Genomic DNA, 16,364 nt, shown 5'->3' on the forward strand with positions numbered 1-16,364 from the left:
CATCGCGCTTCTCGTGATCCTTGAAACAATATTATTATTAAAAGCTGTATGTGCGGCCCGGTGATCCACGTGAGTCGACGGAATGACGGAAAGAGTGGACACGCGGTCGCCGGTCGGGCCAACGGAGAGAAAGGCCAAAAGCTTGTGGAGGGCGAAGGGTTGATGGGGGTGGTCCGGCGACGGAAGAGCGATTAATTAAAAGAGCAAAAACTGTTTTCATAAAATTCATTTGCGGAAATATGCGCCGACTGAAATAATATCCGGCCGATGAGCCCGCGTGTCCCTGCTCGCCGGCGCGGCGCGGCGTTCACGGGGACGCGGACGCGGACGCGACGATCCTCCGGTGAAAAAAGCGACGCGAATAAAAATGGAGGCTGGACGAAATGCGAAAGTTTTCGCATTTTTTTACGTCCGTCCAACGGACCGTGTATACGTTATCGCTGCGACAGTGTGCGCGAGAGTATTTGTGGGGGTGCGTTTATTCTCTTGACCCGGCATCGTAAGCGTATCGTGCATACACCGGTTACGAAGCAACCAATCTTTTCTGTCTTTTCCTTCTTTTCTCTGTCCCTTCTGCAAACTTCTCACCCCTCTCTGAATCCCGTTGTCGCAACCCTGTGTCTCTCTTTTTCCCTTCTTCTTTTTTCTTTTCTTTTTTTGTTCACCACGTTTCCCTCGTTCTCGCTTTCATTCAATCTCGCAGTTGTTCAGTCATAAAAATATTTCTACGCTTTCCTGAATATTTTTTTCTCTCTTCCATCCTTTCCTTCCTCCCCTTCCGTTGCCATCATAGCTTGCACAGTTTTCGCTCCCATTATTCCGGACGACTAGGAGTGGCGCGAAGTGTGATTTAAACGCGCGTAAAAGTGGCCGTTAAAAAGGCAAGAAAGCCTCCTTAACTCCCGCTTTGATTGGCCAACTCGGTTTATTAAAACGCTCCGAGCGATATTACATATTTTTCTTCCCGCTTGAAACCGACCACTTCAATGCTACTGTTCTCGCTTTCTTACACCCGTTGCCCATTCTTTCCGACTCTTTGTCGAAGTATAACGCTAGCTGCTCAAATAACCATTTTCTCGTTCTCAGTTCCTTTTCTTTTACCTCCTGCCCGCCGCCTTCCGGCGTCGTTTTATTACGCCTCGAAAAACTTTCTTCTCGAGCTTTGCTCGACGAGCATCTTTCAACATTTCCGAACGATGTATTTTGAAGAACGACAAATGGTACGAACACAATAGTTGCGATAATTCAAAATAAAGCTGAGAAGTGTTAGAGAAAATCAGAATTGAAAATTTAAGGGATTAAATGTTCGTCGAGTTGAGAAAAATTCGTCTTATCCATCGCGACAGCCGGACGCTCTTTTGTAGCAATATTAATTAATATAGCAACTTCCGTGAAGCAAGATACTTGCCGCTAATTAAGAAATACCTAGCAAGCGCTCTTTACCAGCGCAGGGGCGTGGAGGCGGAAAAATAAGAGGTAGAAATTCCACGGCTGCTCTGGCACCCTTGAAACGAGGTAAACTTAATCCTTGGCCAAGTTAAACCAACTGCTAAGCTTTTCATTATGCCGAAATGAGCACGCGAAGAAGATCTCCTGTTCGTGTCGAGAAGGCTGCTTTTTTCCTTCTCTCCCCCGATATCGGAAGATAATGTTTAATCTTTGCTTTTCGTTACACGGATTATCCTCGTTGAATTCTTTCCAGACTTCGCCGTATCGGAATCTTTCAGTTTAACATCGTTTACAGAAGGCAAGTTTTTATTTTTATTTTCCTTCAAACTTCGAGTACGGTACCTTTCCCAAAGGCATCGTTTACGATGAAAATAAAAAAGGAAAAATGAAGAGGCGGAAGGTAAGTTTGAAAACTTTGAATTCAAGCTGCGCGAAAGGCGACGAAAAGTTTTACGAGCATCGCAGCCCTGCTGGCTGGCCGGTCTGAATTACATCAATTAAAAAAAAAAGGCCATTTCACGCAAAAATTCTATAAAGCAAGGGGTATAGGGCTGCGCCAAATGCCCCTGCACATAATAACGACCACCATTGTGATTTTATTTTCATTCGTGGAATTTTACAATATTCAATTTTTATATAAACGTTTTCTTTATAAATATTTGCAGTATTTTTAAACGAATGTAAATGAAAGAAGAATACGACACTGCGAAAAATCCGACGGTACACCTGTATGGGTCAGGTGAAAATATGTGAACTATGTTCTCATAATACTTTGTCCAGTAAAAGAGAATATATGAAAGTATACTGGAAGGGTCGATGTTATCAAGGGTGAAATCAAGTGACAAAAAAAGGTGAATTTTTCATTTAGTTGCAGAGCGCGATGAAAAGTTAATGTTCGAAGAGATTCGTAGGTTTTCGTTCGTTTCTCTTTTACGAATACTTTTCTCCTAGTGATATTTGAAATATTTCAATTTCTCTCCATCAGAGAAGGATGGACCCTCGAGCAGTGGAAGGGGATGAAAAGAGGAAAACGATCCTTGAGAACGAAACGTAAAGCCGATAGGGGATGAAAGACCGACTGAAAGTGAACGATACATATTTGATTGTTCAAAATAGAACTGTACATATCTATTAAACATTATATCTTTTAGAAAAATGATTGATAAATAAGTTTAAAGTACTCTTGTACGGTGCTTACAATTGCAAAGGAAAAATTAAAGCACGTCGATAAACATTGAGCGAGGGAATTGAAAGGTTTCGCTATACGACAGCAGAAACCTTTGAAAAATCACACCGCAAAAGAACTCGTTACCACCTCCATTGGAAGGACTTTTTTCAGTCGTGTTACACAACTTTATATATTAAACTCAAGTTCTCGATTCGTCTCGATCCTAAACAGAGTTGTAGAATATCTCGACAATATTTAAAACACGGGACCATTACAGCCACTAATCGGCAATGATCTTTCCCGAAAAGGCAATAGAAAAAGAAAAAAAAGGAGGACTTCCTTTGGGGAGTTGTCGAATGAATCGAGCAATCTTGAGCTCCTTTGTTTTCGAGATTCTGCCACTTGTAAATATAATTACCCGAAGCTTCTCTCGAGTCGTAGCCAGCGCCCCTTCCTCTCCGGGTAGTTCCCCACCTGGCCCATCCCATCGTCTCTAATTTGATTCCGCGGTTGTTTTCACCCACCTTCGCCGCCTCCTCTCCTCTGTTCTGGGCTTCGCCCACGCATTGTCTCTTGTCTCTTCATTCAAATTACCCTCCGCTTTCCCATTCTCGCGCCGCTACAACCACCATCCTCTCCTACCCCCTATTCCTCGCCACGTCCCTGCCAGCCGGATCCGCGCCGCCGTTTTCACCCTTATTGTTGCGGTTTTATTGAATCCGGTTTTGCATTGTCTGCGCGCGAGCGAGACGCGGCCGTTGTTCAAAGAAAATTGGCGCGCAGTTCGAAATACGCGAATATATTCGTCTTTCAACAGGCTTTCCCTTCCGACCGGCCCGATGAAATCGAGTTTCACGGCTGCGTAAGTACGGTCAAAAGGTATACAATACGCAGCTACATCGTTATTGTGCTTCACGGTACACCTCTCTCTCTCTCTGTGTGTATTTTTCTACAGTTGGCAAACCATAAAATCGTTATCCAGGGGAAAATGGTTTACGAAAGAACAGAGAGATATGCGTGGCTCAGAAGCTTAAACGAATTTCGTAATAACACTGGACGAGAGCGACTGGAAACACGCTCGATTGTACGTAAATATGAAAGAGATCGTTTCTTTTAGTATCGAATGATCTTCGTGAACGCCAGTTACGTTCTACGATGCTTCACGGTATTGTCTCATTTTCTTGGCTGCATAAATATGTAAGATAGTGGAATTCGTGACCGGACTGTGTTATGGGGTTGGAGAAAGAAATATTCGCCGGAAAAGAAATCTGTGCCGCGAGGGTAGCATCTATGGGAACGTTCCAAGGGGATGCGAATAGCGTTTACATATCAAGAATCGAACGGAAATCCCGGGACGAAGTGTCAACATGCAAAGACGGATCGTTCTTGTTTATTCTACCATCGTTTCCGGCTGTACGTTTAATATGGATCAGTATTTAAATAATACAAAAAATATGTATAAATATTTTTCCAACAAGTTTCGAGTGGCCGTACGTCGAGAGATCGTTTCGACAAATAAAATTGTTGCTGGCAAACAACGAAAGACAGTAGATGGGTGAGTGATAAAAAAAAAAAAAGAGGGGTGCTTTAATAGCCGTCAGAGACGCGATTGTTGATTCGTGTAATGAAATCAAGAGTAATCTAGAGGGCGATGGCTTTTGTTCGGGATGCATGAATTTTCGACGAGCGACCATTAATTATTTGAAATTAAATATCCTTCGCAGGGTTTAATTAAAATGTTTACAATGCACGGTCCACCCTACCCTACCAGATTACCGGTGCGACATTTTATGACGCCGATATATTAAAAAGGTGCGGATTCATTCATCACAACCGATTCGGCGTTTTATCGGATAGCCTTTTGACGGAACTACACCCTCGATTATATCAAATGAATCCATGGAGAGTGACTAGGACGAAATACGAAAACAAATTGAAACGAAACGACAGAATCTATCGAAGAGACAGTAGTACTTGTTTAATAAATTCTCAAAGGTTCCGACCAATATTTCAAGCGATTGATGAAATATTTTCACTTTGAATTAACTGGCTGGCATTTATCGCTGCAAAACCTAGAAAATGTTCAATCCACGCGTATAAAGTTATTAACAAATTGGTATTAACGAATCACGCGATCGTTTGATCGGCAATTTCCAAATCCAATAACGCAATTATGACGCGTTTCGGTAATATTCGTGTAATTAAAATTCCGCGCCCTACAAGCTTCGCCCCGAAGCTCGTGCCTCTGCTACCACGGTCCCTGACTCTTGTGAGCAAACGATTCTTGTTTGTTTTGCAAACAAAGGGTTTCTCGCAAGGGTTGGAGAGACTTCGGGTCGAGTGAGGGAAAAGGAGGGAGAAAGTGAAACGCGGCAGAGAGAAGGGACGAAAGAAGGAGGATGGGAGGGAAAGTGAAAAGGGGGTGTGCTGGAAAACAGGGGCAGAATTATTACATCTTTTGTTCGAAGGCTCGAACCGCCCCATTTGCGGAATTGCGGATCGCGATCCAGCCGCGATTGCGACCGCTGAATGCCACGGGGTCGGCGAGGCTTTTGTTAGTTTTGACTAATTTCCGCCAGGTAATCTGCTTCAATTCGAATTTCCCCGGGCGTAATAGCACGTTACACAGGAATTCGGGAAAATCGTCTATGGAATCATCGGATCCTGATTTCTTTACGACCGACTACGACCGATAATCAGTTTTTCTCGTTTTCATCGATAACCCGTACAAAGTACAACATTTTAAAGAAGGAATCAACGCTAGATAAATAAATTTTCTACTAGATTTTTGTAGAAACGATAACCCGACGTAGAGAACGATAACCGTAAAATTTTAATCCCAATGCCCAGGGTGGTTGCAGCATCGGCAAACCCAGCAGCCCTTGAGCAAGTTTAATTCTTGTGGGTCCCATCGGTGACTTTATCGCGAGAAATTGCCACGGTCCGGAAACCGTCGTTACAGCATCGTTACCGTAAGAACTTACTGGCGAGCATTGTTACGGCTAATGTTACCGAACTTAGTTAACTTTCAGTTTTACCGCCGATTCGGATTAAGAATTTATGGTAACGACCGCGACTCTTCGGTTTATTCTCCGCCAATGGAAGAACACGAGAAAACGTTCGCGACAGACACTTTAATCACGGCAACGATACACTTTCGATATTTATCTCTACAGTTAAATTTATAAAAACGACAAAGTGTCGACAAAAATAATTTTTCATACGCGACGAAGCACGATCTACCGCAGCGAGGGACGAGTAATCAGAGAATAAGCGATTCAAGACTGCGGTTGGAATTCAATGCATCCTCGCCGTTCTGTTCGTGTATAATTCGATACGTCTATCGTATCACCTTACCGTCGATTCGATAAATCGGACGAGTAACTTGGACGCGACATCGGCCAGGGGAAACCGAGCATGCTGGGTCTCATGTATCATCTACTACTTGCCAGATCGACGCTTTCACCGCCGGTCAATTACATTAACGAAGAAACACGGGGCGACAAGCGAGCAAGAAAAGCTATACTAAGATGGAAACTTATAACTCTACACCCTGATAGTTTGCTATTTTTCCTCTTTCCCGTAACAGTATACCAGCCGCGTCACGAGTTTCTCGGCTAACTTCTGCCAACAACATCGAGACATTAATTTCGTCCGATTGGACCCGCTGGACTTCAACGACGAACGCGAAAACACAGGAAGAAAGAAGGCGTCTCGATGAGGACAAAAGAGTTTCTCTTCTTTCTTGAACTCGTCACGAGACCCCTTTCGAAAGCATTCCAATTCTCGTACCGCGACGGGAAGAGGACTATTTTAACCCTTCTTCTACTCTACCGTATAATCCTTCCCTCTAGATTCCCTCTTGGCGGTCGGTATAATCGAGCCGCACCGGTGTTCCCGCGGGAGCCGTTGCTCTCGACACGATTCCTTCGAAGGATGAAACGGCGAAAAGTTTAATGAGCCCGCCTACCGCGTGTCCTCGGTCGGTAAAATTACCTTTTCCTTCTGTTAAGGACCTTGATTTCGAAGAAAACAACCTTTCCTGGATCGAATAATAGTCAGGATAAATTTCATCGCGTTCTCTAATTTTACTAAAAATATTAAGTCTATCGGGTGTACAGTAGTTGGCGAATTTTCAGGCGACTCGACAAAAGGTTTCACAGCATTCCGAAACATAAACGCGAGTGAGGACTAATGGACCAACTTAAATATGAAAGAGCAACCTGCCCACCGGCTAGCGGGTAACAATAAACTAACACTTAAGACGTACTCCAAGACACAATGCCAAGTCACACTCCTCGCGCTAACGATCTCACCTTCAAGCTTCAAGTCTTACACCACCGTCTCTCCCGAGGACTGCTTCGAGCTTAGGTTACAAGAAACGCGAAAGAGCAGCGAACACTGACAAATATTTAAACGCATCAAAATAAGTAAGTATAAGAAAATGTTAGACATTCTATGTATGATCGCTGTATACAGAAAATTATACCTTCGTCTAACTTGTAAATGACTGCAATACCTATAAAACTGAAACTAAGGTTTTATATCCATTTATTTTTCTTTAATTGTGAATTAATAAGTACGAACGAGTTCAACGGTGCAGCGTAATTCTTCGTTTAAACGAACGACAGGAGACTACGTTACTCGCCACGTCGTAAAAACTAACAATGATGGAAATATTAGTTTTTAAAGCCGCGCAGGGTGTCGTTAACGGTCTGAACCTTTCCCGTTCACGAGCTGAAAGTTGCTAGCCCCTCGTTGCTCGTCGCTTTTCTTACGCTTCGCGTTTATAGGCCTTCGTGAGCTATAATTCCTTTTTTTCTTTCGTATAACGCTTGAAACGAGAGAAAGAAAGCGTGTTCCTGTTCCTCTACTTCCTAGTAAGTTATACGACTTTATTAAGAATGCACGTCAAAGTTACTGATAACAAAAATTTCTTTTGTAATTCAATTAACTGTTTGAACGATAGACCAGATTAATAATTTGTTTCATTTGTTTTCAACGAACCAACTTGCAATCGAGCATTACACTCCGCGTATCCTTTAATTTGGCCCTGATACCTTTTGATCGCGACGTTTGATAATGCTGGTCATTATAAATTTAAGCGCTTTTAACAAAAGCGTTAGCTCACAGCCGTCCTACACGCAATGCCGGCACTTTGCATGCCGCATTCCGAACGACTTGCCACCCTTGTTTGAACTGGCGAACTGGTGTTGCGCTCAAAGTCCGAATGCATAATTAATCGGGTTATCAATTAAAGGAACGCCGTTGATTCGTGACCGCCTCGTACGGCAGCATCGTTGTTTCACCTCGATCCTGGCATCGAAAATCATTATCGACCAGATCATTCGAGTTTAGAATCAACCGTAATCGAACAAGAGATATGAATCATTCGGGAAAACATCTAAATTTGAAGATCCAAATGGGCGTTAAATATTGAGATTAAGTATTACGATGTTTTAACGCGAAAGATAATTTGATTCCTTAAACCAGTAAACGATTCGCGTAATTGAACATCTTTGAATCGAATAGCATTTTCGTAAACGTACTTCCGAGGATTGGCAAGAGATCGATCAATTGAATTCTCATTGGTTGAACAGCACAGAGGCATGTAAACTCTGTTTGTAACCAACGAACTCAATCATTCTCTCTGTTCTACGAAACGGCAAGTATCAACATTGTCTGTGTAAACACAGGGAACCAAATGCACTTTGCTCGATATTTAATGCGAATGACAAATCCTTCTGATGAATTTTCGATTAACTTGAAGGGAACTGGACTACGCAGTTCTTTCGCGATGTATTTTCAAATACTGAATAATTAACTTAGTGCTCGAAGAAGACGCGATATTTCGATGATACGTATGAAAGAGAATGATTGACGTTGTATGTGACATGGTACTATAAGAGATTTAATTTAAAAGCATTTTAACTCACTTGTTGTAGCCATTTTGGTAAACGAACCTCCTTGTGTCAAAATGCGACGAGTAGATTGAAATAAATAACAGCCACTTTAAATATTCTTCAAGAACTAGAATATACTAGCACTACAGAATCACAAAATGAAATATATAATGAAAAATCGAACTAAATTACGTGATTAATTCAATTTCATAGCCGTGATTGTTAACGTGACGCGGGATCTTTAAATACACGGTTGAAACTGAACAGCTAACGCTTTGGCTCCCTCTGTGAACATCGCCAAAACTAACGAACTCAGTGTTATACGGTAAGTCGTAGTGGTCTGAACGTAGGTGATAAAATCAACGGTTAAAACAACAATTATTCATTAGTTTAAAGTAAACAGAACGTTAGTCTAAGAGAGAATACTATGCTGCTATAAAAAAGGTAATTTAAGTAATTGGGAATACTGCATAAGCATCGTTTTTTATTTCTTTAATTTTCTACAACCGTGCGCTTTGAAAATGGTATCGCTTGCGCCATCCCGTGGCGCATATCGACGTTAATGCAATAACAAATTATGTTTATTTAAAAAATAAGCGACTTTAATGTTTTATTAATGCAAGTAGAGTGTTTTATGATCATAGTGCTACTTGAATAATAACATCCATTATAAAAAGTTGAATTCGACAGGTCAAGAAATGCTTAACCATCTAGCGGTGGACTTCCGGTACTAACAGCACAAATCCTGTTCCTCTTCCTTTAGTTGTGTTGTTCGTTACAAAATGGTGTTGGCGGTATTATTTTCAAAGTGAGTACATATCAATTTAAAATTATAACACCTATAATTATTTTCAAATTCATTTATTTGATAGCAATATAATAATCACTTCTTTGCTATAGAGATTAAGTAGCTTCCTAATTAAAAACGTAAACTTTTAGAAGGAAGGTAATATAATGAACGAACACTTTAGTTATAAAAAATCATACATGATCGTAAAAATGTTTACGCATGATTTTCGTTAGAATTCTATCATCTTTATTAAATACTCTTCATATAATACTATAACTTGTAATAGTTTAAAATGCTTGAATATAGTTCGCCATGGTTTAATAATGATAGTAAAGGGCGCCTAAGTGGATAATGGCGGCTAATGTTCGTTGCAACATCCGTTTTTAGCGATGCTCATCATTTTATTGATAGCCTGAGTCGAGTTTAGCAGCTACAGGATTTGCAAGAGCATTGTCCGCCAGATTTGCAGCAACATTTGTCTGTAAAAGGAAATTGAATCATTTTTATATCATATACAACAAACATTATATTCGTTATAAAAAAAGAGGTTATTTATACTTATAAAAACATTAGCAATCTATAAAACGATAGAAATCATTTTCATTTTCATTTTCATTTTTTTAGAAAATTATACAATAAACTTATCACTGACAGCCATAGCTGAACGGTCATTGCTCCAGTTTCAAAAAAAAAGTCAAATACAGTTAGAGTAAAGCAGTATGGCTACGTTCATGAACGTATTGTCGGTATTGTCGGTTTAAAATGTAAAATTAATCTTGACACGTACAAGAAAAAACAATATTTTCATAATTAATTTTCATTAAAAAACTGTTACCTTCGCTACACTTGCACTTGTCTCCACACTTGCAGTCTTGGCATTTTTCTGAAATAACAAAATATTTAAAAACGTCTGATTAGATAAAACTCAAAATTTTCATTATTTAATGGTAAATATAGGTAAACGGATCTCTTCTTAGTGACTAAATTATTTCATTAAGTCCTGCATAGATTAATAACAACGACCGTATAACATAGGAATTTTAAGAAAATTTTTCTGTCGGTTAGGAATTTCTTATTAATAAATTGTAAGAATAATTTAGTTGGAAATTCATATTCCTCATAGTCATGCAATTTTCTAAGAATCACTGTTAATTCTTACCACCGCAGCATTTATCACTTCCACACTTTGGTCCCGGCATTTTCGTTAGTAGTTGATTGAACTTCGTAGGTAGACTTCTGAGTACAGCGAAAGCTCGACGATTACTTAGCTCCGTTGCGCTCCTTCGAATTTATTGATTATCCCCTACCACCAGTACCAGTTATGCACAAGCCACTAAACGGCGTGTGCAACGTTTATTCTACGTGCCATGCGCAAAGCAAGAAAAGCAGCACGTATCCAATGGTTGCACGTTACACAACAGTGAGAGATAAGAATGTAGAATGTAGATATTCCAACACAATAGCGTCCAGCCGATTCTAGAAGTTTACGGCAAACAAATGACCCGGTGATTCACGTTATGACTGATTGAATAACTATATTTCTTTACAAACTTTTTTTGGAGTTTATTAGAAAGTACGGTTAATAAAGTATTTTTGTTTATGTACGATGTATGTAACGGGAAGTAAAAGATGTGGATTTTGTTATGAGTTTTTCTCTGAACACAAAAGTAACCAAAATGATAAAAGCTTTATTTATCAACATTGCCCTTTTTATTTATCAATATTGCTCTTTTAGTAAACAATCCTCATTACTTTCAATAAAAATATAAAACATTTAACTTATTGCAAATACTCAAATATCAATTAAACATTTTTTCGTCTGCAAATGAAATTTGTTTTATTAGCTGCCTGTTCAATGTGTACAGATTCATCCTCTGGTTCATAATGGATTTCATATACTCCATCCTGTGTAGTAGTTTGTTGTTTTTGAACTGAATTAACCCGCGCTGAAAATATTTTCTGTTTGTATATTTATATTGTAACAATAGATGTGCTTAGATATTTATATAATTAATTGAATACCTTTGTGACGGATCACAACTTTGCTTTGTGCAGATTCCAGCAATTTTTTGACCCGAGTGCCTGGTTTAGGAGATTTCTTGTTTTCTTTTATCTAAAAAAGAATGTGAAAATGAATAATTTCTTCTAAAATCAGGAAAATATGTATGTAAGAACACTTACTGTTTTAACTTGCAAAGGAAGTTTGTATGAAACCTTAGGGAGTACAAAATGATTTTTGGGGGTACTATCATTTTCTGGCGCACTTGTTCCAATTGCCTTAAAAGGTTGTAAATAAAATTTTAATATTAAAGGTTTAATTAATTTGATGAAATATTGCTTAAATTAAATAAATATTTACATTTACCTCTGGTTTGTATACATAGTTCGTTCCTAATTTCGGAGATACATTAATTCTGAGTGTTGGTTTTTCACATATTTCATTTCTGTCTTTTAAGGGAGTACTTTGCTTTAGATTTTTGTTTGAAGTTGCTTTGACATTTTTTTTTAAAGGTGTAAGCAATAAATCATCCGTTTTTGCTCTTACATTTTTTATAAGCTGCATATCTGTACCTCTGATATACATACCCACTGGTGAAATTATAGTGTTATAATTCAATCTATACAATCCTTCTGCATGAGGACTCTTCAAGATATGGTTCCTTGTTGTATTTCTTTGAGAGCTAGCCATTGAGGGGAAATATGTTTTCTTTCTTTTACAATTTGTGCTTGGAGGGGTATTTCCTGGTGTAACAAACAGTCTTGGTTTTATATTCTCTTTTTTTTCCTCCTTTTCTTTACCCTTTTGCTTTGATAATGGTGACTTATATGGGCTACAAGATTTCAGATTTGTACTTAAAGTAAATCCTTTTGTACTTGATTTCTTTGTATTAAAATTCTCCTTTGAATCTGGAGTTTTGTATTTTAAATCAGGGCTTTTATTATCTTTTAGGGTACTATCAGGAGTACAAGGATTTGAATTTTGGAACAACTTAAAAAAAGGTTTTTGTTTTTCCAGATATGTTTGATAGTCTTTACAAGACATTAAAGTTTTCAGAAATTTAGCTTCATCATTAATCAGCGAATACGATTCATTATCATCAACAAACATAGGAGACATACGTAATGATTTTTGTGCTTCTATTACTTCAGGATCTGCATTAATTTCTGTAATAAGCCTTGCTGTATCAAGACATCTTTTTCTTTTTTCTGCAATATCTTGTAGTAGTGTTTTTTCTAATTCATCTGGATCAACTATTATGTAACCACTTGTAGTTTTATCAACTTGCACTTCACTGATATCAGATTTCTCACTAATTTTTTTAGATTTTTTTTTAGAGTATGATAACTTATCATGCTGAAAATTTTTTAATCTGTTGTATGTTTCTTGTTGTAAATCAGGGCAATAAAATTCTCGTTTTTTAAGCGAACTTTGACATCTATCAAGTAAATTGGGGGAACTAAAAATTATATTTTCTTTGTGATGTTGATCAATAGAATCAGAAACATTTAGTGAAGCCATTTGCTTTTCACATATTTGTTTAATTTTATTCATATTTAATAGAGAAGGTACTGATAAACTTCTATGTAAAGGTTTAGAACATTCTACTTCTTCTGGATACAATCTTCCACATTGAGCCTCCAAACGTTCAAAAGATGTACTAGATTCATTGTCTGATATATTAACTACACTGTCAGCACTTCCATTAAAATTATTTTTTGATATTTTATTGAAAAATCGTTTTCTCATTACATCTATACCAGATATAGGTGTAATAGGTGTAGACACAGTTAAAGGTGAACTTAATGTTGTTTCCATTTTAGAAGTTTTGATATGATCGGATTTATTATTTGAAGGGCTTTTCAGAGCTTCTTTTAAGTATATGGATAGGGGAGGTGGAGATGCAACCCATTCAGGGGCAGATTCATCTTCAAGAAATTTGCACATCTTTCTAAATTCCATTGTTAATCTACTTAAATTTAATGCAGATGTATCACATTTATCATTATCATTATTGATAATAGATTCTTCAATAATAGTCAATAATTTTTCGGTAAAATTTTGTGGTGAATTCATGAACTTGTTGGACAAACGTTTTAAAACCTGTGTTTTTGATGTTTCTTTCATTTGATTGAGTTGATTATCTAAGGAACAGAGTATAGTTTCAAATTTCTTTACTTCATCATTTTCAAGTTCACATTCCAAATTTTTGTCACAAATCAGTGTGTTTTCATTTGTACAATTGAAACTGAGTTGTGAATCTAATACTGATTTAAGTACATTGTGCTCTATAGTTGTAATTTCAGACTTATTATGAATATTATGATTAGTATCTCTTTTTGAATTTTCATTCATTATATTAGTTTCAGTTCTATCATGTGATATTGGTGTATTAGTTAACTGTTTAGACATGACATCATTTTTTAATTTTTTGTCTTTTAATGCATACTGAGGATTATTATTCTCTTTGTAATCATCCACTTTGTTGCATAATTGTTTAGTTTCAGATGAATTAATACGTTTATTTAAATCTGGCTCAGATCGAGTTGATCGATATAATATTGTAGATGAATTAGACGAGTCTTGCTGATAAAGATCCTTTGCAGAATTACCAGATAAGATAATGGAATGTTTAGCACTACGGATAGCATCATTGGATGTATGGTTACTTACACTTTTAAGTTCATCCAAACTATCCTGAGATATTGAATAAAGTGTATTGGAAGTGCTCTCTAATTCAGTTATGTTTTCTATGAAAAATATATCATTTTACTGTTAATGGAAAATAGTCAAACTTAATAAACTAATACTTGCATAAACTACGATATACTTACGGAAACTGTTTAATGAATCTGTAAAATTCTCAGCACGTCTTCGACGTTGGTTCATTTTATTAGCGTATTTAAATCTTATTTATGCTTAACGATACTTAATCATTCGTTGAATGTTTTCAAAATTGTATATAAACTTCTGTAGCGTCCGTTGGATACGTTGAATTCACTATTCTCAATCTATTTTGAATTTTCAGTGGAACCAATGTACCAAACAATATTCAATATAGTAAGTAATAGTAACTAATTTATTCGTTATATTGGTACGAGAAGAAATTCAAATGCTTGTAACCTAAATTTGATATTGTATGTATGTTGTTTTTATACTTCAAGTATAACGTAAAGTGATATTTGAAATAGCTTTCATGAATTTGAATCAGCAGACAGAAACAAATACTTCAGCACCTAATATATATGATGAAAAGTATATAGAATTTGTAAATAATGTATTGAAAGAAACATCTGAAAGTTATGAGAAAGAAGGGAAATGTATGTATTTGGAATATTTTGCAATTACTAATGACAATTGTGTATGTAACAATTGGTAATTTTAGTTTTAGACAGTGTACTATTAAATCTATATAATATTTTTGGTGATATACTTGAAAGAGCATTAGATTTATATGAACAAGAACGTGTAACTCATATTTTCCCATCTGAAACAGCTGGAGTAGCACCGCATAGTAGCAGAAATAATGCTAGATATTTAGTACAAGTTAAAGGATTATCAGGAGTACCATATATTTTCTTTCCTGATATAAATTATTGTACTTGTGCTTCATTTAGGTATAAGGCTTTAAATTCCTTTTAGGGATTATTATAATCAAGTTATTATTAAACATTAATCTTACAGATGTCAAGTGTTAAATGATAGGTCTTTGTTTACTTGTAAACATGTTTTAGCAGCTTGGTTAGCAGCAATTACAAAAGAGAAATTATCTTATCAATATATAACAGAGAAACAATTTCAGAGTTTGTTGCTATATCAGGTTTCATACAAGCAATATGTACCCTGATCTAGAAAATTATAGTTTAGTAGCAAAACTAGGAAACCTTAGAACTGTAGTTCAATTGTTAAAGGCAATTAATTTTAAGGAGGTATAATAATAAGAATTTTTATTCTACTTTATATAAGATTGAAAACTAATTGATGTATAAATGTTCCATTCTGTTCAGAGTGCTACATGTTTTGGAACTGAAAATGGTTTAAAATTAACAGTAGAAGATGCGAAATGTATGCAAGCTAGTGCTTATATTCCAGTCAATGCATTTGAAGTATTTAACTTAAAGGAAGATATAATTTTTAGAATAAATTTAAATGTATTGGTAGAGTGCCTTTGCATGTTTTGGAGCAACATAAATACTCACGGAAGTTCTGTGGCCTTACAGCTTTTTTATAAAGTATATACAAACTAGATTATACTGCACGGATCATACAAACAGAATTAGTAACAATAAGAATATTTAATGATAGGGTATTGGACATCCAGTGAGTATACTTATAGAAGAAAATGGTGTTATAACAGATTGTTCTTTAAAAACTCAAGATCCAGATGAGTTGTTAGATTTTCATCTTGAACCAGAAAATGTTCTAAATAAAGTAGTTCTACAAACTGAATTATTAAAAGATATATTATCTGAACTTGATCCAACTAGTGACTTGATGGAGGTAGAACATAATTTCGCATATACATTTTCGAAATTTTATATTTCTACATTTTCGAAATTTTATATTTCTACATTTCTGTAATATTACAGTTATTTCTGTCACCATCTCCACCTTTTTTTCGTATTAGTACAGCTGGTATAGCTGGAATTTGTCATATTGAATTGCCACATGATGGAGAGTTAATAGATAACTTTCAATGTACTTCAACAGCTATGTCAAGTTACAGACTGTCGCATATTAAGCCAGCTATGAAGGCACTACAATACGCTAATAAAGTTTCTTTAAGAACAGATACATGTGGACTACTATGTTTTCAGTACATGGTAAAAACTGATGAAGGGCATACTTGTTACGTAGAGTACTATGTAAGAAACCATTTATGTTTATGTTTAATATAAATAACTAGGTATGCATGAAGATAATACATAAAAATATAAAAATATCTTTTCAGATTTCACCTGTGATAGATGAAAATGAATAATTTCATAGTAAATAATGGAATATTGATAGGATTATAAGTAACAATACAATTTTTTACAATACTACTTTTTTCTG

General features: G+C 36.6%; 2 protein-coding genes and 2 long non-coding RNA genes across 9 annotated transcripts; 2 read left to right on the top strand and 2 right to left on the bottom strand.

Annotated features, from left to right (window-relative positions):
• The first annotated feature begins 8,866 nt into the window (after positions 1-8,866).
• LOC123987974 lies at positions 8,867-9,330 on the top strand. The gene is made up of 2 exons (XR_006829568.1): positions 8,867-8,964; positions 9,211-9,330. It is a non-coding gene; the product is annotated as an uncharacterized LOC123987974 (long non-coding RNA).
• Positions 9,331-9,533: 203 nt separating this feature from the next.
• On the bottom strand, positions 9,534-10,582 carry LOC114875467. Its single transcript, XR_003789251.2, has 3 exons — positions 10,470-10,582; positions 10,146-10,193; positions 9,534-9,789 (listed from the first exon to the last, which is right to left on the bottom strand). It is a non-coding gene; the product is annotated as an uncharacterized LOC114875467 (long non-coding RNA).
• A 396-nt stretch (positions 10,583-10,978) lies between these two features.
• LOC114875463 lies at positions 10,979-14,304 on the bottom strand. 2 transcript variants are annotated; one of them, XM_029185766.2, is made up of 5 exons: positions 14,144-14,304; positions 11,670-14,059; positions 11,492-11,587; positions 11,333-11,423; positions 10,979-11,256 (listed from the first exon to the last, which is right to left on the bottom strand). In XM_029185766.2, exons 1-5 carry the CDS (start codon positions 14,196-14,198, stop codon positions 11,114-11,116), a joined length of 2,775 nt encoding a protein of 924 aa, XP_029041599.2. In that variant the 5' UTR covers positions 14,199-14,304; the 3' UTR covers positions 10,979-11,113. The 2 variants fall into 2 exon arrangements, with proteins under 2 accessions (XP_029041599.2, XP_029041600.2); XM_029185767.2 differs by having other exon boundaries at positions 11,676-14,059; positions 14,144-14,303.
• A 144-nt stretch (positions 14,305-14,448) lies between these two features.
• On the top strand, positions 14,449-16,354 carry LOC114875464 (cell cycle checkpoint protein RAD1-like). 5 transcript variants are annotated; one of them, XM_029185770.2, is made up of 7 exons: positions 14,449-14,629; positions 14,695-14,926; positions 14,994-15,238; positions 15,317-15,541; positions 15,615-15,809; positions 15,899-16,174; positions 16,261-16,354. In XM_029185770.2, the coding sequence occupies exons 3-7, from the start codon at positions 15,146-15,148 to the stop codon at positions 16,288-16,290; spliced, it is 819 nt and encodes a 272-aa protein (XP_029041603.2). In that variant the 5' UTR covers positions 14,449-14,629; positions 14,695-14,926; positions 14,994-15,145; the 3' UTR covers positions 16,291-16,354. The 5 variants fall into 5 exon arrangements, with proteins under 5 accessions (XP_029041603.2, XP_046142443.1, XP_046142446.1 ...); XM_046286487.1 differs by having other exon boundaries at positions 14,454-14,629; positions 15,899-16,354; XM_046286490.1 differs by having other exon boundaries at positions 14,454-14,629; positions 15,047-15,238; positions 15,899-16,354.
• The last annotated feature ends 10 nt before the right edge of the window (positions 16,355-16,364 follow it).

Source organism: Osmia bicornis, chromosome 1 (assembly GCF_907164935.1).
Source record: "Osmia bicornis bicornis chromosome 1, iOsmBic2.1, whole genome shotgun sequence".
NCBI classification, from domain to species: Eukaryota; Metazoa; Arthropoda; class Insecta; order Hymenoptera; family Megachilidae; genus Osmia; species Osmia bicornis.